This window comes from Echinops telfairi, unplaced genomic scaffold (genome assembly GCF_000313985.2).
Source record: "Echinops telfairi isolate 266 unplaced genomic scaffold, ASM31398v2 ScPeMD7_26;HRSCAF=91, whole genome shotgun sequence".
NCBI classification, from domain to species: Eukaryota; Metazoa; Chordata; class Mammalia; order Afrosoricida; family Tenrecidae; genus Echinops; species Echinops telfairi.
The window spans coordinates 646,468-673,656 of NW_022103923.1; the positions used below are offsets into that span (position 1 = coordinate 646,468).

Genomic DNA, 27,189 nt, shown 5'->3' on the forward strand with positions numbered 1-27,189 from the left:
GTGTGTGTGTGTGTGTGTGTGTGTGTGTGTGTGTGTGTGTGTGTCGGGGCGTGGGGTCTGCTGGCGGTCACCACTGGGCCGTTTGTAGTGGCTGAGATAGGTGCCCATGTGACCTAATGTTGCTGGCGTCTATTGCACAAGCCCAGGTTGACGTTCATCTGCACCTAGGTGAACTTGGTCTGAACATACCCAGCTTTGGATAGTCCATATAGGTTTCCAAATGGGTGCTTGCTTCCTTTCAAACCCCTTTATTGTGGCGTGGCCAGATAATTTTTGTTTAACATAGGCATTTTGTGGAGACAACCCCTTTATCCTTAATCTTCCTACCTATTAAGATCCTTCCTACCTATAACAGCTCCTCCAAGTGAACGCTGTGTGCAGTCCAAAGCTGGGAATTGTTTTCCCATAAGTCACTTGACATCACCTAAGGAGACAAGTGGAACAGGTATTGTAAGTCTTATTTTGTCGCTTAGATAAGGAATCTTCGGGTATGAGATATTTCAGTATTTTACAGGAAAACACAAAATGAAATCATCTAATGATCCTTCACCTGGCCAGACTGGGCAATCAGGATACTCCTAATAAGTCTTTAAAGCCAACAGTCAGTCTACAAGAATGGTGTAAAACCTGTTTTTCTTTTCTGATTTCCAGTGCTTTCTTGGCTTGTGTTTCTCTTGCCATGAAACAGAAAAAGAGCCAACTGTGAAATGGTATCTGGGACCAAATGTTTAGATCAGAAATTCACTTCTGGGTCCCTTTAATGCCTGGAAGATAATCATCAACTAGAGTAAACTGCCTCCCACTCCGCATAGCCAGGCATAATAATGGCCAGGGAGCATCAGGAAAACCAGATGGAAGGGGCTTGCTCATTCTGTACCAGCACACATGCCCCATTTGGAGCCTAATTTAAAAAATAACAAACCTGGCTACTTTTGCTATGAGAGCTTCCCTATGACATTTCTAACTCTGGACACGTTTCTACACAGATCACATTGGAAGAGAATTTTCCCATTGTTGCTGCTGCTTTTTACTAAATAATCAGACCATTTAAACGATGATGGGGGACAGTCTTGCTTGGTTCTCTTCTTGCTTTCTTGAAAGGCTTTGAGAATGTCATATAATTTCTTTAGCTGAATAAATCACCCTTCCCAAGAGAAATTCTGTGCTGCAACCGGACTTTCTGTTCTCTCTTCCCATAATTCCTTGCTGCTACTCCAAGTGCGGTCCATGAACTATTAGCATCAGTATCACCAGAGAATGCTAAAAATGTAGATTTCTTCCCCGATATATGTCAACACTACTGAATCAGAAGCTGCATTTTAACAAGATCCTCAGGTGATTTGTGTGGACACTGCAGCATGAGAAGTACTGGCTTAATACATCGGACTTTCCCCGTTACTCCACATCTTAAAATGCCCTATTCTCCTTACTTTAATTTTTATGCTATCTACTTGCCCTTCAAAGCTCAGCTCCAATCCTATAACTTCTGTGAAGCCTCTGGTATTTCTCCCTCTACCTTACTCCAATAAGTCAAAAGTGGAAAGAAAACAAAAACAAACACTGTTTGAGTCAATTCCAACTCACAGTGCCCTCTGTAGAGTATTCTGAGTCTGTAAAACTTTATGGTAGCAAATAATCTTTATTTTTTTCTCCTAAGAGTGTCTGGTGGGTGTGAACCTGTGACCCTATGGTTAGTAGTCCAATGCCTAATGCACAGTGCTACGGGTCACTGCATCGAGCATATGTTGAATGTTTCATTACATAAATAATTCACACTTTTATTTAGTCTCATTATTAAGATTGCCTGTCTCTCAAAGTGCCCTTTATCGGAGACTTTGCAGATAAGATTCACAAAACATCAACTGATTGTTCAATTAAGCAAGATGTTTCTTGAAACGTCCACTTAATGTTACCTTAGACCTCATTGCTTTCTCTTCTTAAGATGTTCTTCTACCTTAAGTTTATTTTCCAGGTCAAATATTTACTCTCCCATCGTAACCAGTTTTTTCCTTCATACGGACCCTACAAATCTGTTTATTATTGCATAAAATGTAAGTATTAAAAATAGCCAGGCCTGCTGGAGGGAGGGAGGAGCAGGTGTGGCAAGCAGACCGGAGGGCAGCGCGGGCGGAATCTTCCCTTAGTCCATCACAGCCTTCTGCCGGGAAGACCCATTTTGGCACTACAGGCAGCTGTGAGGTGCCCGCCCTCGCCATGCCCTCTCTGCCTGCCGGGAGCCGTTGTAGCTCTCTTCTCATGTCACGCAGCTTCCAGCCCGCCTGGATGGCCGTGCATCGCACAGCGAGGGCTGGAGCCCAGGAGGGACTGTGGACAGTTCAGACCTGAGCTTTGAGATGAGGTTGGGGGAGCACCCCAGGGATCTGGGCAGGAGGGCTATGTGAAGGACACTGGACTGCGGTGGAGACTGGGGTGTTCCATGCTGTGGTCATCTGAGGACACAGGGATTCTGGGGAGCGCATCTTGAGTAGTCACTGAACTTCATTGCTTTGTAGCCAACTGCATACAGGCCTGAGGCTGCCAACACCTGACACCAGGGGGACATTTATTTAGTGCCCACTTGTGCCTTGAGCGAAGAAGGGGAGGGGCGGTGGGGGGTGGGAGGAATACTGAGTGCCTGCAGCGTCTACTCTGCCTTCACTATTCAGAACTTGTAACTAAATATTTAAAGAAACTGACTTTACGTGGCGACTAAAGAGCAAATGTTTCAAAAGAAAAATACCTAGGCCCAAACAATTCAAGAGATTTTTCTCTCAAATATTCTAATTCATGCATGTCAAAAACCAATTTAGAATTCTCAAGTAGTCAAATGGCTTGTTACTTTCGCTTAGTAGAAAACTCTGGTAGCATCAGAATGGTGGGACAAAGGGTTGAAGTGAAATAAATTGCTGAGGGAGAACATCCAAATCAGTATCAATTCTTACTCTGGGACTTACATGTGTAGTGTAAGATTGGTGTGACTTTGTGTTCTCTGGGCAAACAGGCAGTCACGTACTCAGGACATTTTGAACTCTGAGTACTCTTGATAAAGATGGTGATAAATGAGTCAGACGTGGCATGGGAAGTCTAGAATCTCTGGACAGTGGTTTCAGGTCAACTTGAGAACTGTAATTTGACACCAGTCACGCATATTCATTAAATTGCCACCTCAAGATCCCCATTAACCATGATATTAAAATATTTATGTTCTGCCCCTACCTGCCAAAATGCACTTTGGCATGGTTTACCATTAAAATGTTTAAGTGAGTGAAACCTGGAATGAAAGATAATACGCTGGAACCCCAAGACGAAGGAAAGTTACTGCACCAAATGCAGGAATTAACTGCTTCCTGACCTTCAAGACTGCGATGACAATCTCTGTATCTATTAAAGCAAAGCTTATCAATTTGTTAGGTGAGCTATTAGTGGAACCTGTGCTTCTATGGAGAGGCATTAAAAAACTGAGCAGTATCTTTAAAACAATTTTGAACAATCTTGTCTGTTTCTTCTATTAATCTTTCCTTCATATAGGAGCCAAGAGTATGATATAAACATAATTGGAAAATAAAACAAATCTATGGAAGGCCAGTATTGCTTGGATCTTATCTAATATTGGACAATGCATGAAGTTTTTTTTTATTATGGGAGACTTTCTAAAAAAAACAATGCTTCTCAAACTTCCATATATATGAAAATCACCTGATCTCGTTAAGATACAGCTGATTATTTAGTAGGTTTGAGGTGGGGCTTGGGAATTTGCATTTCTAACAAAGTCCCAGATGATAGTGAGCTACTGGTTCTCAGAACACACAATAAGGAACAGACATCTCCAATATCTGACGTCTCAAAGGGGCTTATGACAGAGATTGAGGCCAGCTACTTCAAGACTAAGGTCCTTATCGTATTCCTTAATCACAGGCATCTATGATCTATCATGGTAAATAGTAGGGAAGCTGTATTTATTTGAAGGGTGAGAAAGGTGGAAGATGAAAGGATTGTCTTTAAATTGTTGCCTAGCCTAGTTAGGCTCTTTAAATGGAAAACTGAGACTTTTCCAAGTAGCTAAGCAAAGATTGGGAGTAGGGAAATGGTGATAGGTTGGTATGGAAAGGTGGTCAAGAATTGAACCAGTAGCCCCAACGCTGTTAATATCGAAGAGAGTTATAAGAACTATTTCCATCACCTGACTGTCAGTTTATCCTGCTGTGGAGGCTTTAGATGTTGCTATGATACTGGGAAGTTCTGTCACCATTATTTCCAGGATCAGCAGTCGCTCCTGGTGAACAGTTTTCAGTGCAGCTTCCAGCCTAGGAAGAAGGACCTATCCATCTACTGCCACAAATTGGCCAGTGGAAATCATATGGATGATAACCGAACGTTGTCTGATTTGCTTGGCATCCAAGGACATTGTTTGACTTGTTTTGAACACAAGATCGTATTTGCTGGACAAATTGGTGACATAGAGGCTAAGCCAAGGTGAGACCTTCATGTCTGGCAGAATAGCTGAAACAGTGAACTTGAACATACTGGCAGTTGTGAGGATGATACCGAATCAGGCAATGTTTCATCCCACTGTACATACAGTTGCCATGAGTCAGAGTCAACTTTATGGTAGTTAACAATAACAGGAAGGAGTAGTAATTTTCCTCTGACTTTCTATCATTGCTTCTCACTGCCTCTCTGTTTCCATCTCCTCTTACTCTTGAGTGGTTTAGTCTTTCCTTCTCCCTCACATCTCCGACTTATTCTCACATTTGATACTCTCTTACACGCAGTTTGTGCATGGGCTCTACATCCCCTCTAGCCTTTAACAACCACCATCATTATTAGCAGTTTCACTTTTTAAAAAAAAATCTGAATATACCGCTCAGATTCGTGAGAGAAGTTATTTGTTTGATATAGCATGCCCTCTGATATTGGCAAAGCCATGGCTTTTAGTAGTCAAACGAAGTTAGTGAGGGAAGGTCAGGTTTGATGCCTAGAGAAACAAGTTTGCTTCATTCAGAGGGTCTGTGGGCAAGAGAGCCCTGGGAAGAGGTCTGGGAAGGGGAGGGGGGGGCGGGGACTTGTTCTGTGGCACTGCCCATTTTGTTTGTTTTCTTAAGGGAAGTCATCTCTCCTCTAAGTGGAGTGAGACACAGCATGACCATCAGGTAGAGTCAAACGCATGTGCTTTATTTTTCTCTTCTCTTTTCACACAGAGAAGGCAGTTTGGTAGGAATATTTCACAACAACATCCCTAATTAAGAATCATTAAAGGTAATCAATTCAACTAACAAAACTTTATTTAAACCAGGCCATGAACAAATACTTTGTATTTGAGAGCTATCTTTAGCTATTTTAATTCAATGTTAAAAAATGTCTATTTAAAGAACCGCTTCTATCAACACATGCATGGCTGTTGTTAAGAACCCTCAAGTCAATTTTGACACCTAGTGACCTCACGTTACAAAGTGGAACTTCCCTATACAGTTTTCCAGGTGTAATTTTCCCCTTTAGCAGATATGCTGGGTAAGTTCATTCATACCACCAACTTTTACTAAGCAGTTGATCCCTTCACTATTGTACACAGGCTTTACATGACATAAATATAAGAAAGAGAATTTGGGTATCTTTTGTTTAAGGCCTAATCAGCAAGCAATTCTCCTTCTGTTGTCAGTGATTTACTCCCTATTGAAAGACCCCTCTCTCCCTTCCCAGGCCCCCTGGGTATTGTAAAAACAAGATGTTCAAAGGCATTTATATGCTCTGACATCTGATTGGAGGCTGCATGTGTGCTCATCTGCATGTCTCCAGGTACTGGGAGTGGAGAATGGAGAGATATTTGAGAAAGTTTATGGAGACAACAAGAGTAAGCCACAGCCTCCCATATCTCAGCTATTTTCTCCTTTCAGTATTGTTGGTTCAGGGGGGAAAATTTAAAAAGACCACACTCCTCACTCAATCCCCCCACACTTGTAATGAACAACACTGTTTTCAGTTTTTATTTGCTGATCAATAAACCCAAGGGTAGGTCTTGTCTGTTCCCAGAGATAAAGAACTGCATGCAGAACTGCTCTCTATCTAGTGGAACAAGCCCTGGGTTCTCTTTGTTTTTCACACTGTTTCTGAGAGATAAGAAGAAACCACCCAGACATGATGCATAACCAGGGAGGTGTTTCTAAATAATATTTTAGAAATGTATTCTAAATTGTGGATTAGAGATGGGAAGAAAGGGGTTGGGAGCTACATATAAATTGAGGTTGTTTTTGTTTTGGGGTTTTTTTTTTTATGGATTCAAAATGAGCATGCAAACACACACACATACAGAGAAAATACGTGTTAGAATAAATACTGAACTGAGAAAAGACTTAGCCAATTTTCAGTTGTAGACACCAAAGCCAAATAGAGAATTTTTGTAATTCAAACAAATATATAAACCTGAATAATCAGTGGTTTTTCACACTACAAAAAGTACTTCTACCATATGGAATCATGATCATTCTTGGGCAGAAAGGACCTAAGTATAGTCAAAGAGCAAGATAAGAGACTAAGTTTAAAAATACTGCTACGAAATTATTTTTAAATTTTATCAAACTGAACTACGAAAACGTGAAGTTATTTTGTCTCATCATATCCTCAAACTAGGTCTGTCTTTTTCTGAAGGCAGTATTTCCATCTTGCTACCACTTTCCTGAAGAAATCTGGGCACTTTGATTTATGCAACATCAAAACAGCAGTATGACATCCTTGAAGACTCAAAATGTGTTTCTTTAAAATAACTATCCTTTAAGATTTTGAAACAAACAAACAAACAAAGAGTTTGAAGGGATAAGACGGGAGCTCTCGGGTTGATGGAGTAAGGTGTCCTACAAAAACGGTCACAGCGCAGTTCTGGCTACCCTGGAAGAACGCGCAGATGCCTTGTCATGATGGAGGGGAAATATTTGGCACAACGTTCCCAGCCTTTTCCTCACTGATGCAGTTTTCCGTCTTCTTCAACTTTCTTCATAATAAGCTCTCCTGATTGTCCTGTGTCCTGCAAGACAATCTATCAGGACTACTACTTTAGAATACTCAAAAAACAACCAACCTTTTTATCTAAAATGTAACGGACCCAGTAGCTACCTGGCACATACATTATTCTGATTGTCCCTTTTCTTGAAGGTTTTATTGATCGAAGGTTTTCTTTATTGATCGAAACTTATTGAGACTTAGAAAATGGACATTACTGAGAGAAGTGGTCTGTAGCCCTACACTGACCACATAAACTCCTTTGAATATGCTTTCTTTGGCATAAAGCTGTGCATGCAGGAACTAGAAATCCAGTGGCAGTGCTTTTTGACGTACCCTCATCTATTTCCTACAAATACAAATATCGAATGAAACCAGGTAGAATCCTAATAAAAGAAAGAGGAAGGAGGGAGGAAACAGTTCTGCTCTTCGTATCCGTTAAACTCCAATCGTTTTGAAGGGATCACTTCTGACTCATGGTAACTTCAGGTGTGTCAGAGTAGAACCGTGCTGCTTAAGGATCGCCATTTTTATAGCCATTTCAATAGCTGCTCGTGGTGGTTGTTTTCAGAAATAGATCATCAAGGCACCACTGGGTGGACTTAAACTGCCGACCTTTCTGTTAGAAGCCAAGCTAAGTTAAGCCTTTGTACCACCCAGAGACTCAAAATGGAACTTATTTGCCGACACATGGCCAAGCATATGAAAATGATGAGCTACCACAGTCCTGGCTCTCAAAAAACGGATAGATAGACATAGCACATCAACTGGCAAGCACTGCACCAGCGAAAACGGGCCTGGTGATTCGGGAAGCATGCCAAATAGCATGTAATCTGCCCCGAGGAAGGGGAGGTGGCAGAAGGCATGCCCAGCCTGAGTAGAATCCTAATAAATGCAATGATGCTTTAGAGTCTTGAGTTCGTTTTAATTTCTCTGCCTTCCCAAGACAGACAGACAGTAAGTAGACTGAATCAACATAGAAGATGACAAGTTATTGCAGTTTAGCCATTACCTCTTAGGCATCATTTTAATGCTCTCATTGCCATGGAGTTGATTCAGACTCACGGAGACCTTATGGGTGAGGGCAGAACGTCCCCGGTGGGTCCCGAGACTGTCACTCTTGACAGGAGCATCAAGCTCCATCTTTCACCAGAAGTGGTTTCAAGATGCTGACCTCTCACTGCACCGCCGGGCACCCGCATTTCCCTGCCAGAAGTTATTTTTGCCTTGGTGCTACTGGACTTGGATTTCATTCAGGGAATACAGGAGGTTACCTTGAGGCTGTCATACAGCAGCTTGTCATTTGAAGTGTGACTCTATAAGCACAGGGCAAATAATTCAAATGGAAGACCCGTTGTCTCGGCCAGACCTGCACCACTTATCCTGAGAGTAACAGCGTAGTTAAACTTGATTGATTAGGAGCACTGTTTGTTCTTTTTCGAGCAATTTCTTTGTCTTGTGACAAGGACTAATGATATACCAGCTGTAAGGTGGTCTTTGCATTTATAAAATGGTCTAGCTATAAAGGTGTGTGTTTTCCATCAAAACAGCACACTTTCTGAAGAGGTTAGATAAGTGTGACAAAAGGAGGAGCAGCGTTTGGTTTGGTTTATTTGATTTTTTTTAAGATCAGCTCAGCTTATCTCCAGAATGCATGATCATGTCGGAAAAAGATTCCAGAGATATGCTGACTTCTTAAGTAAGAACACTCAGCATCCAAGATGGGGCGTAGGGGGTGGAGCTAGCAATAAGCTGTTTTGACTTCTGCTTCTTGATTTCGTTTCTGCTTCTGGATTTCTTTGATCAGGTGCTGACCCCGGCACAGATCAAATCAATTTGTCAGGCAATTCTGGACTCTGGGAAGCAGTATGCCATAAAAAAGAGGAAGCCATTCCCTCTGATGTACTCTTATTACGGAACTGAATACTTGGGTGAGTGAAAATATTGGCCAAGACCTATAGAAGTAAGTGTCTAATGGTAACATTAAATAAAGACCGACTGACTTTAGTTTTAGCATAGTTCATCACTATTCATTTTCCTGGAAATACTGTAAATACTTAAGAAAGAAATATTGGTAGATATAGTTGATGTGGTAGATGGATGCCATCGAGTCGTCTCATAATGGTCCATGGGACAGAGTAGTACTGGCCCCTTGGGTTTTCTAATTGTAATCTTTACCTATGCAGATGGTTAGGTCTTTGGTGGAGTCACTATGTGGATTCAAACCACCAACCTTTTGAATCAGTATAACAAATCACAATTTGATATCTGTTTTCATCTTCTGACAGAAGTGTAGTTTCTTCACTCATGCTGGGAAGCATAGAAACTTTATTTCCAAGCATTTTTAGTCATGCAGAAGTGTCGCTGTTTTAACAGTTATTAACTTTCACTAAAGGCTTACATCCTTTTTCCTAGATTGCGGACTCATTGACCTAAAATTGCTGAAAGATTGTGAACAGTGTTCACACTGATTACAAGGAGTGCCTCTGCACAGCTAATAGGATTCAGCTACAAACATCTAGTGCTTAATATTAACAGATTCACAATCGCTTACTGAATCAAAATGGCTCATTTTAAAATGTGAGGCATATAAAGTGCAAATTAGTGATTCCTTCCTTGAATTCTTCAGTAGATTCCAATTACTCCTGAGAAAAGTTTCCAAGGCCCTCTGATGTGCTCCAAACTCAGGTTCCATTTCTTGCCTGGAATACTTCAGCCCAATGTCCTACACGTATCATGTTTCCATACCTTCTTAACTTTGTGCATGTTCTTCTGGCAAGAATATCCCTTCATTGACCCTGCTACTTTTACCTAGACTTCAAGATTCTGCTCAAATATCAATCATGCTTCTGGAGAAAGAATTTGTCAAACCCTCTGTGGAGAAACCCTCCCTCACTTTTGTCAGGTTTCAGGTTTTCTCCCGAAGCAAAATTAGGCAACATGTCACCCTGGTCACACTTCTATTGGAGTCCTTATCACATCATGCTATAATTAGTATATTACCTGCCTAACTGCCTTAACAAGCTTTGTGCACCTTTAGGTTAGGGAATTTGTCTCATTTATTGTGGCAATTCCTAGAACTTTCCCATTGAACCTGCACACATTGGGGGTGTCCAAATGAATGAACAACTCCAGCAATGAGCTTATAAATTATCAGGACCATAAGCCTTTTCTCAAAACACCAATAAATTCCTGTCTAAGTTTCCTAAGAAGCTAGCTGGTGGCCTTGCACCACCAACCTTCAGGTTAGCAGCTCAAGCTTACTGGCAGTGCTACTAGGGCTCCTGTCATAGATAATAGTAAACATATGTGTGTGGTGAGACAACATAATATTTTCTTTACAAAAACAGGCAATTGGCCTGATTTAGCTGTAGGTTGTAGTTTGCTGGCCCTAGATCTAAAGCAAATGGGTGTTACCATCCCCTGGTGCTGATGGAACCATCCAAGGGGGCTGCAAAAGTAGATACCTATACTTTAACCTGGATTATGGGCTATATATGGTACAAAAGCTTTTTGATGCTAGGGAGCCACTGAGTAATTATTTTAAGCGAGCAATAGGCCAAATAAGTTTGAGAACCTATGATCTCAAGTATACTCCTCAGAAAGCTTCCTTAGGCAATGCGGGTATTATCTTATTATATGTGCTCGCAAGAGAACCCTGGTGGTATAGTGAGCTACACATTGAGGTTCTAAGCAAAAGATCAGTGGTTTGAAGCAACCAATTACTCCACAAAGATTCAAAGTTCAGAAACCCAAAGGAGCACTGTCCTACAGAGTTACTATGAGTTGAAGTTGACCCCATGGCAGTAAATTTGGTTGAATATTCTTGGATATGTGCTTTCAAGGAGCCCAGTGGCAACATGGCCAAGTGTTCAGCTTCTAAATGAAAGGGTGGTGACTCGGCAGGAAAAAACTTTTATTCCTATAAAGATTATATAGCCTAGGAAATACTACAGGTCATTGCTACTCTGTAACATGGGGTTGCTTTGGTGGAAATATATATATTTCCACCTATATATATATATATTGATTTGACAGCACCTGTTGTTCTTCCAAGTAATATTGCCATTGTGCTTTGTATCCTATAATTGTCTTCTCACTAAATCAAACTGATTATCCTCTCAGTTCCATGAGTTAATTCTGGCTTTTTTTGTATTAATATAGGGGCAGCTCATGGTCTATCATCCATTCTCCAGATGCTTCTTTCTTATCATGAACACCTCAAGCCCTCAGATCAGGAGCTGGTGTGGCAGAGTGTGGACTTCCTCATGGAGCAGGAGCAGAACTGCAACTGGCCACCTGAACTCGGCGAGACCATTGAGAGAGAGAATGAGCTGGTCCATTGGTGTCATGGTGCCCCAGGTCTCAAATAGTCTATTATCTAAGAACAGTGCCTTCTAGCTACCTCAGGCAAGGGAGGCTCCTTTTCTGAGACTGGAGAGTATTTCTCATCTTGTGAGATTTTAAAAAGAAATGGTTGAGTGTTTCAAAGCCAAACACATCTCGATATTTAAAGGACCTACAGAAATGATCCTGTATAGCTTGAAATAGATCATCTATGTCTATGTAAGGAGCCCTGGTGTCTTAGAACATTACTTGTTGGTCTGTTAACTGCAAGGTCACCAGTTTGAATACACCAGCCTCTCTGAGGGAAAAATATGAGGCTATCTCCTCCTATGAAGATTTACTGCTTCAGAAATCCCAGGGAGCAGTTCTACTTGTCCTATAGGGTCACTATGCGTCATAATTGACTTGATGACAGTTGGTAATAGCTCTAATGTTAAAGTAGCATGGCCAATAGAAAGAGTTATAAACTGCATATGCACTTTATATTGTTGCGTTAACGTCATTTAAAAAAAGGAAAATGAAACAGATTAAGTTAATTTTAATAATTATATTTTGTGGAGCCCTGGGGTATAGTGGGCTATGTACAGCAAATTGCAGTACACATTGGGCTACTAAACACAAGTCAGCATTTTAAATGCTCTTCAGGAGAAAGATGAGGCTTTCTGCTCCCCTGATTGAGTTGCAGTCTCAGAAACCCACAGGGACAGTTCTATTCTGTCCTACAGGATTGCTGTGAGTCAGAATGGACTCGATGACAGTGAGCGGCTATTTTTGTTGTTTTGTTTGTTTGTTTGTTTGTTTTTTGCAGGGGTGTAGTGCATTACACATTGAACCAGTGATTCAAACCTGCCAGCTGCTCCTCAAGTGAAAGATAAGACTGCTCCCAAAAGACATAGTCTAATAAAGCCTATATAGGGATGCTGTGAGTCAGATTCGTTTTGATTTTTGGTATAGTATATGAGTAGAACTCAACAATCCAGATAGTGTAATTTCTACATACAATGATTTTTTAAAATATTGAGATTTTAAAATATTATTAAAAACTCACATTATAGTTTTTAGGTGATCTATGCAATTTATTGCCTCTTTTACATTTATATCACTTCTCAACTCAAAGTGGTCACATTGCATATTGCCAATCTGGAGACCAATCGATCAAAATGTGGTCCCTGGGCTAGAAGCATGGACAACCCAAGAGCTTGTTAGAAATTCAGAATCTCAGACCCACTGAACCAGAATCTGTAATTTAACAGGAGCACCAGGTAATGTACATGCACATCATATTTTAAGACACTATTGTATAATTCTTTGAATACAAGTCTACATTCCAAAAGCAAACAAACAAAAGAAAAAAAACACAAGTCCAATGCCATGTATCAGATTCCATCTCATAGCAACCCTGTGGGAGAGGGTGGATTGCTCTGCGCCATCTAATAAAGAAGTGTGCTAAAAAGAGAAGTCATCCCCAAGGAACTCTCTGGAATTTAACCTGGAAAAGATGTCAGACCTCATAGTTTCCTTTTAAAAAAATCCAATTACACTGTTCATTAGGCCTTCTAAAAAGGAACAGTTTGAAATAAATTACATTCCAATAAATCAATTCATCATGGCTACTTTGGCAGACGACAGATTTAAAATATCAAATAGCACAAGATCGCTGGATTCTTAGTGGGTTTCTTTTTCAAGGAAAAAGCAGAGCTTCAAAATATATTGACTTTCCTTCCTTCAATTTGGTACCTGATTTATTGTGTATCCTTTCCTTCCTTACCTAATAGCTGTTCTTGATTGCAACTGTAATTTCATTTTTCCTTGAAACCATGTGAGTTGCTGGATAATGTAAGCCTTAGTTCCTTGACCATTATTTTCTCTGCCCACCATGTTTACTTAAGAAAGAGATTTCCAAGGCACCAATGTGTGCGTGTACCAGTGCCAGAGCATTGTGTATTATGTCTGATCTCAATGCTGCTGGTGACAATTTGAGTCCATTTCTTTTTATGTTGACCTTTGTGGAGAAAAATAGCAGTTATTCACCATCCCTAAAATAATATCTCTTCATGTTAGGCTCAACATTCCATTTCCTATCCCCTTTAATCATTGTCAATGATGGTCTCTGGATATCCTCCAAGCACTTCAGGGTCCTTGAATTTTGGAAATGTCCCAAAACCAACACAGAACAATTTTAAAGGACTCAGTGTGCTAATAAAAGCCTAGAACTGAGTGGAAAGATCATCTGCTAAAATGAGTGACTAGGTCAGTTAATTGAGATGATTATCTTCAAGGACAATTATTCCATCCTTTTAATATACCAAATAACAGTGATGTATATGATTCATCACTTTAGGGACTTGATTTATCCTCCTTTGTCATTCATATTTAGTATCTTGATAAGATCAAACAGGGATTCCAAAGCAAAAACCATTTAATCCACATATTCACTGGACTACCAAAAATAAACCAAATCACAGTGAATAATGAGCTAAATGGGGCCACCGTTTCTGCCAACCCTCACATGGCAGAAATAGCATTGGGAGTAATTATAATAAGCCTTATAAGTTCAGGTCAGAAACTATTATGATCTCTTTGAAATCAGCAAGAGCAAATTCTCCAAAAATGTGAAATAGAGATGGCCTAAAATAATGATTTTTGTTTGTTGGAGAAAAATATTTTTGAGAGTAGATTTATGAACTGCACAGATGGCTTAGGGACGCAGACCAATTATGTGAGTAGAAACCTGCTATAGATGATCCACAGGGTGCAACTTCATTTATGATATTTATCCCCCTCCCTGAAAATTTTTACCTATTGACTTTCCTTCAACCCGTCTTTGCTCAAGTTATTCACACAGCGTAGAAGTAGTTCTTAACTCTAAATTCATAACTCTGGGTTCTATAGGTAGCGTCAAAACTAACCAGCTAAGTGACCTTGTGACAACCATTTGCTTCATTTATGCCTTTGCCGCTTCATCTGTGAAATCAGCACTTTGAGATGGAATAATGAAGCTTAATCCTTTGATTACCACAGAGTCTTGCTATTCCTAAGGGATAAGTCCAAAAAACGTTGTAAATACCTACATTTATAAATACCCACTGTGGTATATAGCGTCGCTCATTAAATGCAATGAAGTATAACAAGCAGATGCATGTGATCTCTTCATAGCCTTAATGGTTCTGAAATATAGGACTAAAGTCGATTGCAAAACCATTAAAACAAATGCTGTGGATAAAATAAACTCTAGATAACATTATATTGCCTTATATTACACTAGATTACACCATTGCTGTGATAGCAATGAAAGTGTATTTCCTTTACCCTGGGAGAAACACAGGTATCTGAGTGTGTGTTAATTTGTTTCACAACAGAGCTTGTGTAGGAAGAAAGCCGGTGGTACAGTGGTTAAGCACTCAGCAGCTAACCCAGAGGTTGTCAGGATGAATCCACCAACCATTCCATAGGAGATAGATCTGGTAGTCTACTTCCAGAATGATGCTCAGCCTTGGAAACTTTGTGGGGCAATTCTCTTCTGTCCTACAGAGTCACACAGGGTTGAAATGGACTCAGTTGCAGTGGGTTTGGTTTGGGGGTTTTGTGGAAGAGACTTTAATAGAAAAAACCTAGGACTTGTGGAGTGTTTCGCCGGGCCTTAAGCCTTGCAGTATACATTGTGCCATGCATATCTCAGTGAAACTATAGATCGCAGAATGCACATGTGTGATGAATCTCAGATATGTTATTGAAATCACACCTATTAAGTATGGCTACTGCTAATTTCTGTTATATCCCCTATTTTGAAAGATTTTATTTCTAAGCTATATTTATTAAGTAATAATTCCATTTTTAGTTACATTTGGTAAAGGCATCTATCATTGCCAACTCAAGCTTCTTAATAAGGCTTAATAAGTACCCCCATGACAAAATGAATTGGTTATCATGAAAAACAAAGGACACCCCCCCCCCAAAAAAAAGAGGAAAGGAACCCAGCATTCCCTCCATTTAGGTTAAGCAGCATTAGTGTGAAATCCCTAGCTTGACCTAGGAATCATCAGGATTAGAAGTTTCTCAAAGTTCCTTCCATACACTGTTCTGGGATTCAGGCTGAAGAAAGAATCTTATTTTCTCTGGCTGGAACTATAGGATCAATAACCATTCAGTTGTCTGCGGCTAATGGCTAGGCACAGCAATTACACAATACCATTTATTCTTCCTTCCACATCAGTTATCCCCACCCCATCCGGCTGCGTGGGGGTGAGAAGTGAGGACTTTGGGGCTCAACAGACATTTATGGAGCTCTTGCTTTGTGCCAACACCATGCTATGCTATGACTGCTGTTGTTAGGTGCCATCAAGTTGATTCTGACTCGTAGCAATCCCATGTATAGCAGAAAGAAGCACTGTCTGGTCTTAGGCCCTCCGCGTACTGACTGTTATATTTGAACTCATTCTTGCAGCCATGGTGTCTCTCTTGTTCATTGAGGGTCGTCCTCTATTCCACTGACCCTCTGCTTTACCAGGAACCTGTCTCCACTGATACCAGTGGGTGGTTTACTGTCTTCTAAGGGAGGCAAACATTGAATCATTCGCTTTTCATTAGATATTATGTATGTGTGTAGAAAGTGATGAGAACCCCAAGGAAAAATACTTGATGCTGCCTCAGGTTTGAGGAGGGCTTCATGAGGTAAGTTAGTCAGGCCAAGATGGATGGGAATGCTGTATCTAAGAAGAGTGAACACCACGGGCAGCCAGAAACATGAAAACATGGCAATGGAAAGGCAATGGTTAATGGTTTGGTTTACTGAACTAAGTTAGTCATTGACAGAAATTGGCTAAGGGTTGCATAACATAGCCTCCTGTCTGACTGAGTGCAGGACTTCCAAGAAGGGGACAGCAGGTTGGTTAGCAACCACCTATTACAACACCTGGAAAATGGGGCAACTGGATAATGGCATCTGGACAGGACACAACAGCATCCACTATACCTAGCTACCTCTTCCTTGTCCTTTCACACTCAGGTTAGGTGGTGCCAGTCCCTCGTATACACCTTCCCTATCGCAAAATGTGAGGCTCTCCTATGTGCTCTCATAACACCTCTTTTACCCCTCATGGAGCCTCATGATAGCCCTAGTTCGCCTGCAAATGCCAACGAGGCAGGGACTGTTTCCAACCTTAGAACCTCCTACTGTGCTGTAATGTAGTAAATGCTCAGTTCATACCTAAACAGTCACTAAGTCCTGTGAAATGTTTCTTTCATCAGCCTCTTTTCCATCTTTCTGTCAATAGATTCAACTCATGGCTACTCTTTAGGTCTCTCCCAATCCCTCTGTGAGGTATTTTGGCTGTAATACCAATCACATCTTAAAAATAAACAAACAAAAACAACCAGCCCACGACAAAAATTCTATCACTTCCAGAATAAAGTACAAGGTGCTTAGCTGGGCTTATCAAAACATTCACAATCTTAACCAAACATACCCTCCCATCCCACTAGCCCTTTGGTTAGAATAGCGCACCCCTGACATCAATGTGACTTGTCTTTCCTGGCTCCAAATCTTTTGGAGCTGATCCTAGTGTTTAGAATTCACTACCTGTCTCATCTTGAGTATGGTGTTTTTTATGTGTATGCTGATCCTAGTGTTTAGAATTCACTACCTGTCTCATCTTGAGTATGGTGTTTTTTATATGTCCTATGAAGTCTGAATTTCTAACTGAGGCTTTTTGTATCTCCTTTAGGGCAGAACCTCCTTTGAGCCCTCTAGTATTATTCACAGTATCACTCATTTTATGCCCCAGCAGCATCATGAACTGCATGTCCTATCATGTATCAATCATATGTGCATATTTTTATCTCTCTTTCTAGACAATACCTCCCTGAAAGGCAAGTGTCATTGTTAGCATTTTATGTCACCCTGGGTTAGGACTGGCTACATAATTTGGGAGACCCAGGACTAAATTAAAACACAGGTCTCTTACTGGAAAAAGTATTGAGAATTTCAAGATCACAACAGTAGAGCACTTACTCATTGTGAGCCCCTTGGAGACCAAGGTCCTGTGGGACTGCAAAAATCCCATAGCCATAACCCTACCTTGCCTAGGACTACGCATTCAGCCAATGAACATTTTCAAATGAAATGGGTGTAGCAAATAAGTGAACGTATGGTGGAGTTTCAAAAATTGGAAAACTGGAATTAAAATACAGTGCAAAGTTTTATGAACTTTTCGAAGCCCCAATATATCAATTCAATTATTTTTAAAATTCCTCCTTCAGTTTGTGAGAGATCATTTGTTCCTAAAATTAAAGGAGGAAATTCTATAGAGAAAAAGTGTGGTTTACTGGAAGGCATTCCCTAACGAATGTGGTCTGTTGTTAATTTGTGTGCTAAACACAGGGAATGGTAACGAATAGACTTTAAGCTAATTAAATCTTGACTCTCGTGTAAGTATCAAACGAACACACGTCAATTCTTTCCTTTAAGTCACTAATGAATGAGGCAACTAGAAAGGTGTTATAAGCAGTTCAAAGGCCAACCCATTGAGCACACGGGAATACTCAGCCTTCGGAATGCTGAGGAGTCCCTGGGTGGTGCCAATGACTAAGAACCTGACTACTAAATAAAGGGCTGGGGCTTCACCACGCCTAGCAAGAAAAGGCCCGTTGGTCTACTTCTGCAAAGTCACAGCCTTGAAAACGCTATGGATCAGGTCTACTCAGAAATACCTAGGACTGCCATAATTCAAACTGGACTCCACCTCCGCACCTGGTTAAGGAAAGTGGATATATGCTCGCTAGATAGATGCAAAACTTCTACGGAAGCCAAAGGAAGCCAGTGCAACCTCTTTCCAAAGGAATGTTTGCTCCTAGTTATAAGGATTATTTCCATTACAATCCGTTTTCTATAATTTCTCTCTCTACCTAATTGTAAACTTACCTTCAAAGAGGCGAAAGAACTCAAATGGATGAGCGAGTCAGGATGCCCACCACATTTCAAGTTTTTTCTTTTTGTCAAACATAGGAGTGAGGTTGGCTATGCAGGAGAGGGAGTATTCTTAACGTGAATAAACTCTTCCTTCAATATGAGCCCCTGGAAGTGGTGGGAAACCATGTCTATGAATAGCTACAGCTTTTCTTGTTTCTGTTCCTGATCTTTGTTGGTGGATTTTAAAGGAAAACGTCTTTTCTTGGGACAATCAAGTTGAGAATGACTTCACATTGGGAGTAGGAGTCTTAGGAAGGACATTTGGGAACTTTGTTATTCCTGGCAAGACTCCCAGTTTTGCTCTTAAGAAAAAGTAGATAGTAAGAAGTACTTAAACATCACAAATGCTGAACCTCTGAGGGGGCACGTGCAAGCTGTATCAATATTAAGTCCTTCCAAATGGCCAGATAAGCAAAATACTTACCAGAGTATGCCTTATTAAATATTAACCCATTTGTAAATGATGGATTTTATCAAGTGATGTACTTCAATTAAGATGTTGCTCCTTTTCTCTGGGGGCCAACCCCATGATACAATTAAAACAATGAAAACTAAATCCTATAGGGAAAATACAGGACTCCCTTGTAGAAGATTCTATAGCCGTGTTACTCAGTACGGTCCCTACAAAGGTGCTTGTTAGAAAGGCAGAATCTCAGAGCCCAACTCAGACCTACTAGGTCAGCGTCTGCATTTTCCCAATACCCCATGTGATTGGTGAGTCTTTCGCAGTTTGAGAAGTTCTACTCACAATACTAAGCCCTGAAAGTCACCGCTAATATCTTTGATATTTTCACAGGGATTGCCTATCTCTTTGCCAAAGCTTACCTGGTTTCCAAGAAACCACAGTACCTGGACACGTGTATCCGGTGTGGAGAACTCACATGGCAGAAGGGCCTGCTAAAGAAAGGGCCAGGGATTTGCCATGGTGTGGCTGGCAGTGCCTATGTCTTCCTGCTGCTATACCGGCTCACAGGAAACTCTAAATACATCTACCGAGCTCAAAGGTCAGCTGTTTTTTTTTGTTTGTTTGTTTGTTTTAAGGTATTTTTTTCAAAATTGTAACCTAATTACTTTTATTCAATCAGGAATATATTCGCATTGTTCAAAAAATGTAAACCAGGAATTATATCAATGATTCCCTGTGGGCCTCTAGTTTGCCTGGAGACAATAAGTGTTACCAGTTTCTTGAATAGCCTGCCTGAGATATTTGGTGGTGCAGATACAAACAAATAGTTGTATACAGACTTTTGTCCCACTTTTTTTCTGTATACACCTTGTTATCTTAGAGCTCACCTTAAATTAATACATAAAGGGCTGCTTCGGTCATTTTTAGTGTTGCATCATATTCTACTGTGTAAAGCAAACCAATTCCATATTGAGAAGTGTGTTTGGGTTGTTTCCAATATTTTGTTATCTACAAATGACCATGATGAACAACCTTGTGCATGTGTGTATATATACTGCATATATAGATAATGTGTGTATGTATATATGTTCACATATATAATTGTACACATATACAGGCATCCTAAGAGTATATTTATCATTCCGATTGCTCACTCAGTCATTGCCATTGAGTCTATTCTGTCTCATACCAACCCTGTAACTCAGCAAAGAACTACCTCTTGTGGATTTCCGAGAACAGAAACGTTGTCTTTCTCCCTCAGAGTGGCGGGTGGTTTTGAACTGCTAACTTTGAGATTAGCAGGTCAATGCATAATCACCTCACCAACAGGTACTTTTGATAGACAGGGCCAAATTATCTGTAGTTTATTCCTGGAAATTTGAGAAAACATGGAATATCAGCTGTAGGCCAGACAGCCTTGCTTTTGGTAGAAATCAACCTTCGTTTGTAATTCGGGTAATCCGAACTAGAAGAGCTGTGCTATTGTTGCTGTTGTTGTTGTTGTTGTTGTTGTAAGGTGCCGTGGAGTCTGATCTCACTCATAGCCACCCCATGCACAGCAAAACAACACACCATCCTCACAATCCTTCTTATGATTAAGGAAAAACTATCATTGACTCGAAATAGCTCAATAACACTGGGGAAAGCACTTGAGGGAGGGTTCCTGGATGTACAGTGGCATAAGACTGGAATTCCATTTGAGAGGACTTGAAAGCTATACATATCCAAAGTGATCTTGGTGGCACTTAGGCAAATGAGCCTTTCACACTCACCCATGTGGTCTTTTTTCTGTGCATCTGAGCTGTCATTTGAGGGGGCCAGCTGGGAGGATAGGGGCTAAAGAATAGTCACTGAGCTCTTGTAAACAGCCCCACTGAAGGGTTATACCTGAAAGTTATTGTATTGGTTTTTGACCTTGAACAAGTCATTAACTTGTTCTGCTCTTCAATTTTCTCATCTGTAAAATGTGAAAAATAGTGGCTGCCTTATTGGGTAGTTTAAATGAGTTAATAACTGCAGTGTACATGTTTGCTATTATTCCTAATAAAAGTTTTGAATGAGATTATAGACTTTTTTCTATACATAAATGTATGTCCATATACTCATCTGTATCACATATATATGAAACACATATATATTTTAATAGGCTCCTGCTATATTTTGTGCAGGTTATAATTTTAAGTGAACAATTTGTAGGTGGCATTCTTACATTTGGGTTTGTATAGATTTATTCATGATAGAGATCACCTCATGAATTTCACCAAGCCCGGGTGGTGCTGTTGGGTAAGTGTTGGGCTGCTAAAGTCCAAAGTCCAAACTAAGCCATCGATCCGAGGGAAAGATGAGTCGGCTGTCTGCTTCTGTAAAGATTTGCACTCTCAGAAATCCTATATGGAATCAGTAGGAGTCGGAATCGACTTGATGGCGGTGGGTGTACATATACACTTTTCACTAATACAAACAAAATGTCTCCCCAAATTAAAAAAAAACAATCAGTGAATTTATGAAGAATAATTTTTGGAATTGGCATCATTACATCCATAGGTGTTTCATGGTCTTCAACTAAACTCAAAAACACAAACTCATTGCCATCCAGTAGATTCTAACTCATGATGACTCCATAGCTGTTTTAATTCTTTACCCAAATTTCCTGTTGTAACATGTGTATGAAGGATTTTAACTCTGTCAATATATATTACATTCCAAATAGTTTCCTACTTTGACATTTCTTTTTCACCGTAAAACATAGTCTTTTGTCATGAAAACATTTAAATAGCATTATTTTTATCAATCTTTTCTTTAAGTTTTCTAGATTTGGGTTATGTGTGAAAAGACTTTCCCCACTCTAAGATTGCAAAAAGGATTTGTTTGCATTGACTTATGAATTTAGTTTAAATTTAACTCTTTAATACATTTGGAATTTATTTTTATGATGGCTCCAGTGAGGGTTTTATTTTTTTTAATTAAAATTATTTTTCCAATAACATATACTGATCACTGTCCCCAGTAATTCAAGCTTCTAGTTTTATAATAAATTCAATTTTCATATATGGATGTGGGTTTATTTCTGGACACTCTTCTGTTTCATTTTTCCAGTTCTATATTTTATTATTCATTTATTTATAATTTTTCTTAGTGATTCTCTTTAATTTATTCTTCTGGTCAAACTTTAGAATCAATTTGTCAAATTAAAAAAATCCCTAGGAAATTTAATTAGAATTCCATTGAAGTGTAGGTTGTGTTATTTATAATTAAGAGCTCTGTATCTTAGTGGGCTTACGAATTGGACTGTTAATAGCAAAGATGACAGTTCAAACCCACCAGCTTCTCCAAGGGAGAAAGATGAGACTTTCTGCTCCATTAGTGATCTACAGTCTTTAAAATCCACAAGGATGGCTCTATCATGTGCTATATGAGGGTCAACCCGAATCAAAAACAACAAAAATTCAAGGAAAAGGTTTTTTGTTTTATTTTTAAGTGATACTTAATATATTTAAAATACGGAGTGTTTTCATCAAGAAACATGGTATAAATTTCCATTTATTAAAGTCTAGTATTGGCATTTTGCTAAAATTTTGATCTTAGGAAGAAAGTTTGGATTAGGTGTTTCAGACAATTGGAATGTCGTTGACAGATAGAAGAATGAAAATGTGCACCTAATAGCAGAATATTGTTTGGCCACTGCGTTTAATAAGGAGGTCTTGTAGCATAGTAAGGAGTTCTGGTAGTCTACTGGGTAAGAAGTAGAGCTGCTAACTGAAAGGTCAGCAGTTTGAAACCACCAGCTGTTCTGTGGGAGAATGAGAAGGCTTTCTACTTACATAAAGAGTTGCAGTCTTAAAATCAACAGTGGCAGTTCTAGCCGGCCAGTTGGAATCAACTAGAAGACAATGTGGGTTTTCTTTGTTTTTCTGATGTTACTGTGGGTTAAATGTTGGGCTGTTAACCATAAAGTCAGCACTTCAAACTTATCTGATTTTCTAAAGGAGAAAGGTCTGCTCCATAAAGATTTACAATCTCGGAAACCCCAAGGATCCAGTTATAGAGTGTATTATAGGGTCACTTTGAGTTGGAATCAACTCAAAGGTTTGGTTTTTTGGTACTGCATATTATTGCTTAAGTACTCAAGTTCCCACTTCATTATAATTCAAAAGTTAAAATATGGTATGGCTCAAAGAAAACAAGTTTCCCCAATTTTGGCAGTTTTTGCAACAGTATTGCCAACTGTGTAATAGATGCTTGTACGGGAATATATTCACTGTAAAATAAATTAAAAAATGGTTAAAAAAGTTGAACAATTGAATGATAGAAAAAAATTTCAAGTTGTCAAATATTCGTCTGCAGCTATAAATTCCAACTATTAGAAAAATAAAATTCATTGTTATCATTTAATTATTCAGCTTTCAAACACTTCTTAAATTAATTTTCATAATTAAAATATTTCTGAAAAGCTTGTATTTATATAAATTTTCAAAAGTTTGTTGAAATTATATGTAGGTTTTTTTCTCTCTGTTTTTCTTTCTTCAACCTTTTGCTTTCTTATTGTTTGGACTAGTACATGGCTGGTTTGCCTATTTAGCTGGGATGAACAGTGGAGGAAAGCTCGGAACAGTGGAGGGAAAAGTAACAGGGCCAATGACCCCAGAGGGTTTTGGGAGAAGAAGGAGGCGGGGAGAAGGGTGTGGTGAGTGGATGACACCAGGAGCAGGGGAACAGCTAGTGAATTGAAACCAACATCTAGGAGGGTGCAGAGATCCTGTGGGTAGTAGAGCAACTCCAATCTAACTGAGAGGACGCACTAAGAGGTGGAAGAAGGGGGAAAGTGATGGTGGGGCAGGAGGAGGCAAAAAGAAACAGAGGAAAGCTCTAGGAAGCAAAGCTATAGATAGAGGTATTAACAGAGGTGTGTACTTATGTAAATACATTAATCCATAAAAATAGAAGTATTGGCCTATGTACATATATTTATATAAGCAGACGGGCTTTGGGCCTCAGTTCATACGCTCCTTCAATACAAGAACACTTTGTTGTAACAAAATGACATTTTGTGATGCTCAGCACTCCCTCCCCCTGACCCCATCCCTGACAAAATTGCTGAAGACAAAATGGGTGCATAAGCAGATGTGGTGAAAACAGGGAATGGTGCCCGGCTATTAAAAGATATAGCGTCTGGGGTCTTAAAGGCTTGAAGTTAAACAAGCGGCCATCCAACAGTGAAGCAACAACCCCACATGGAAGAGGCACACCAGCCAGGGTGATCATGAGGTGTCATGAAGATTCATAAAAAACAACAAACAAAAACGCATTGGTGAGAATGAGGGGGGCTGGAGCAGAGACCCCAAACCCATCTGTGAACAATGGAACATCCCCCCACAGAGGGGTTGCAGGGATGAGTCAATCGTGGTGCAGTAGAACATCGATGGGTTATGCAATATACATCTGATCTCTTGAGACCTCCTCACCCCGCACGATCATGACCCCAGTGCTGCTTCCCACTCTGGACTGGAAGGGAGCATGTACATAGGTACAGGCAAGAGATAAAGCTCATGATACAAGGAACCCAGGAACAGGAATGGGAATAGTGATACCAAAAGGGTAAGGGGAAAGGGGTAAGAGGTAGGGAAGAAGTGGGTACTGATCGCAATGAATGCCACATAATCACACACCCCCATCCAGGGGGAAGAACAACAGAAACCAGATGGGAACGGAGACAGCAGTCAGTGTTAGATATGAAAATAACAACAATCTAAAAATCTATCAAGGGGCCGCGAGGGTGGAGAGGGGAGAGAAAAAAAAGAGGAATTGATCCCAAGGACTCAATAGAAAGTAAATGTCTAGAAAAGAATGATGGCAATATATATACACTAATAATTCAGATACAGTTGATGTATGAATTGTAACAAGAGATTGTAAGAGCCCTCAATAAAATGATCTACAAAATGACAGTAGTATTATATTTCTCTTTCGTTTCATGATTTATTCTTTTTTTCTGCCTTATTTTTGTTTTCTACAGTTATTTTCCTTTATTTTGTTATTTTCTATTTTTTGTAAAAACACTTATCTAGACTATCATCCATTTTTTTCATTATCATCATATACTGTGTGTGATTGTGAATAAAACTCATACCTATTAATTTTCCTTTGAGTTCAATTTTGGGTGCATAGCTATATGAAATATTCTTGATATGTTTAATTTTAAAATGTCCTTAATTGCCACTCTGATTTCCAGTTTGATAGAATTTTTTTTGTGAAAGTCAACTTGTCAATTTGATTTTTGCATAGTTGGTTAAATGTTTAACAATCATTTTTACTTTTATATAATCAACATTTTCAAGTCAGAAAGAAGCAATGAAACTGACACTCATCCATTTCCAATATTACTAGAAATTTCTACAAATCATTTAGGAATTCTTGCGAACAAAACATCATAAAATGTTTATTTTAGGTGAAACAATTCAGAATAGCTAGTTTTAAATACAGAAATAGTCAGAAATGACTCGATGACAGGTAGTTTGGAATTTTCATATGTTCAGCCAGAATGCTTCTTAGAGGCAAGGACAGTGAGTTCATCTCACGTACTTCGGACATCTTGTTAAGGGATACCAGTCCCTGGAGAAACACATCATGCTTGGTCAAGTAGAGAGGCAGCAGAAAAGAGAAAATCCTTCAAAGAGATGGATTGACACAGTGGCTGCACCAATGGGCTCAAACAAAAACAATTGTGAGGATGGTGCAGGACTTGGCACTGTTCCATGTTGTTGTGCACAGGGTTGATATTAGTTGGAACCAACTCTATAGCACCTTACAACAAAAACAACATAATTATAAAGTAATAAATAAATTCAACTTTAGGGATGAAAGTTCCAAAGAAGAAAAACATGGAATGATCTGAGTTCCTTTTAAAGTATGGTGGAATGATTTTTCTCTATTTCACAAATATTGCGCTATGATATGTTTATGTGAAAACACAATGACTATATATGGAAGATTTGTTAGCTACTCAGAGTATTGTATATGGTATATTTAACCTTTATCAATAGTAGTCCTATTCAATGAGTAATTTTTCCATTCTATGCGTAGATTAAGAACTTTACCAAAGGTCATAAACCATGAAATTTTCAATGTGTCTAAAGTATCTCATGCATCAAGCCTTTATTTTCTACTACCTAAGGGGTTCTTAATCTTGGGTACATGAACTTGCCTAAAAATAAATACAATTCTTATTTCCATTAAGGCTAAACTAAAATATATATTTTCTTTAAGTAACAGTCCAGCTGTGCTTTTATCATCAATATATATAGTAGATGTTCTCATGTCATATTACTTTTGTTGCAGATATTGTGAAATGTATTCCAATGTTATCACAACATAACAATGTCAGTGGTTATGGGGCCTACTACTGGATGTTACTACTGAATGTTATTAAAGAATTGTAAAGGAAATATATTACAATTGAAGACCTGCAGTTAAGTGTTTGGAGGCAAACTTAAAAGTCACAGATTGAATCTACCAGCTGTTCAACAGGAGAAAGATGTGGCAATTGCCTTTTGCGCCCTCCACCCCTAAACTCAGAAATAAAGTTTACAGCCCTGGAACCTCTAGGGCGGGGCAGGAAGTTTTACTTTTTTATACAGAGTTGTTATACGTTGGAATCCACATGATGGTATTAAAATATTTTGGCAACTGAGGTTTAATATAATCAATTTACTTGGGGATTTTGTGTATATTATTTTATGCACTGGCAACCTTTCTTCTGAAAAGGGACCCAGACTGCCAAATAATCTATTAGCATCAAAAAGTTTAAGACACTCTGAAGCTACACCATGACACGGCCTTCACTCTTCAGACGAATCATTCTACTGCTTAGATTTTAAAATAATGGCATATTTAGGAAAGGAGTTGATTGAAACATTGCAGCAAATAGAAAGGCAGTATGTTTCCTGCTGATTTATTTTAACTGCCGTCAAGTAATTCCAAGAGCTCTAAAAAGATCAAATAAGTAATTACTCTTCGTCATACCCTCTGTGTAGTAGCAATAATCGAAATGTACTGCAGTTTCAGCTTGAGGGTTTTAGCAAGCCATGAGTTCCAGCCTCTGTCTGAACTGGTGGCTGTTTTTTGGTTCTTGATGGGAATGTATAGAGCAAGTCAGTAAAGCGCTGGCGTAGAAGACAGCACACTGACAACTGTAAACAGCTATTAAAAGAAAAGTTACTATAAATAGCCTGAGTGGCATTTGTGGCAAACATAAGGAAAGTTAAAAAAATGTTTTCATTGGGATATATTTTTATGGTTAATAGTTCTGTTTTGTAGCACAGTTAGTATATGATGTCATAATTATAGTATGTCATGTGTTCACGTTATCTTTTTGCTCCCCAAGCCATAATTTCTATAAACCTTGCTCTTTTTTTCAGTCTCTGATACATAGAAATGAAATCTGTCTCAGAAATAACATGCTTATAGAGGAACATCATAGTTT

At 39.3% G+C, this 27,189-nt stretch overlaps 1 protein-coding gene across 1 annotated transcript in view; it reads left to right on the top strand.

The window, feature by feature from the left end:
* Positions 1-27,189, top strand: part of LANCL3 (LanC like 3) — a 125,469-nt gene that overhangs the window by 96,836 nt on the left and 1,444 nt on the right. The window contains exons 2-4 of the mRNA XM_004714559.2: positions 8,798-8,921; positions 11,155-11,352; positions 19,101-19,308. Coding sequence (XP_004714616.1) covers positions 8,798-8,921; positions 11,155-11,352; positions 19,101-19,308 — 530 coding nt within the window. The remainder of the gene's footprint in view (positions 1-8,797; positions 8,922-11,154; positions 11,353-19,100; positions 19,309-27,189) is intronic.